This window comes from Mus caroli, chromosome 5 (genome assembly GCF_900094665.2).
Source record: "Mus caroli chromosome 5, CAROLI_EIJ_v1.1, whole genome shotgun sequence".
Classification (NCBI taxonomy): Eukaryota; Metazoa; Chordata; class Mammalia; order Rodentia; family Muridae; genus Mus; species Mus caroli.
The window spans coordinates 13,029,727-13,030,996 of record NC_034574.1 but is presented as its reverse complement, the minus strand read 5'-3'; the positions used below and the strand labels follow the sequence as shown (position 1 = coordinate 13,030,996).

General features: G+C 36.7%; 1 protein-coding gene across 4 annotated transcripts in view; it reads left to right on the top strand.

The window, feature by feature from the left end:
• Positions 1 to 1,270, top strand: part of Cd36 (CD36 molecule) — a 98,762-nt gene that overhangs the window by 67,373 nt on the left and 30,119 nt on the right. For all 4 annotated transcript variants that reach the window (XM_021162090.1, XM_029477079.1, XM_029477078.1 and 1 more), the window contains one exon: positions 235 to 395. In XM_021162090.1, the coding sequence (XP_021017749.1) occupies positions 235 to 395 (161 nt within the window). The remainder of the gene's footprint in view (positions 1 to 234; positions 396 to 1,270) is intronic.

The following is a 1,270-nucleotide window of genomic DNA, read 5'->3' as shown; positions in this document are numbered from 1 at the left end:
AAAAAAAAAAAAAATAAGCAACAAGGATAGCTTCACCATTTACACACTGGTTCTCTTCATAAATGTTAACCAAGAGAGTGTTCTTTATGTGGACAGAATTCCTGCTTCAAGTGTGTGACAAAGTTTCACAAGTTCTCACAAGGCAGTCCTTTTATTTTGACTAAACATAACAAGGCCCTAAAAATTTCCTTGTTCATTACAAAAAACAAACCAAACTTGTTTTCTTTTTCATAGGAAGTTGTCCTTGAAGAGGGCACCACTGCTTTCAAAAACTGGGTTAAAACAGGCACCACTGTGTACAGACAGTTTTGGATCTTTGATGTGCAAAACCCAGATGACGTGGCAAAGAACAGCAGCAAAATCAAGGTTAAACAAAGAGGTCCTTACACATACAGGTGAGTGAGCTCTTGAGAAGGAGTTGTGTTCCCACTTTGTTTCTGAGAACTCTTCTTCCTTAGGAATCCCATTGTGCAGAAGTATACTTATTTTCTTGCCAACAAAATTCACATCAAAATGTTTTCCCTACAAGTAAAGAATCTTAGTCTATAGATTTAGATTCTATCTATGTGCGCTACCCAAATGTTATCGTATATTATATGAAAAAGAAATATAGACTTTATTATCATTTTAAAGCTATTAAATAACTCCCCTCCTCAAAAACTTATGGTTTTATTTGACACTTCTGTCATGTCCCAAACTCTGCAGTTGGCATGCTGAGAAATTTATGAATACATGATGATGTCTTAGAATGAAACTGGTATCTTACTTCTGTGATCATCCTGGTGTGGCTTCTAGGCCAGAAAGGATAGCAACACCCATCAACCACTACAGCAAGTAGATCAAAAAGACTCTACCTCTGCATTTTAAACGTCTTTGTGTGATTCAGATACATACTCAGTTTTGAGAACCACAGAGCTAAAATGATTTTGCATAGTTGTAGTTCCTACTAAGTGTTGAGGTCAGCTATGTATTGAGACTTAAATAGCAATTTATTTATTTATTGGTTTTTTTTTTTTTTTTTTGAGACAGAGTATCTCTGTGTAGCCCTGGCTGTGCTGGAACTCACTCTGTAGACCATGCTGGCCTTGAACTCAGAAATCTGCCTACCTTTGGTCTTCGTTCTTCTTGAGTTTCATGTGTTTAGCAAATTGTATCTTATATCTTGGGTATTCTAAATTTCTGGGCTAATATCCACTTATCAGTGAGTACATACTGTGTGAGTTCTTTTGTGATTGGGTTACTTCACTCAGGATGATGCCCTCCAGGTCCA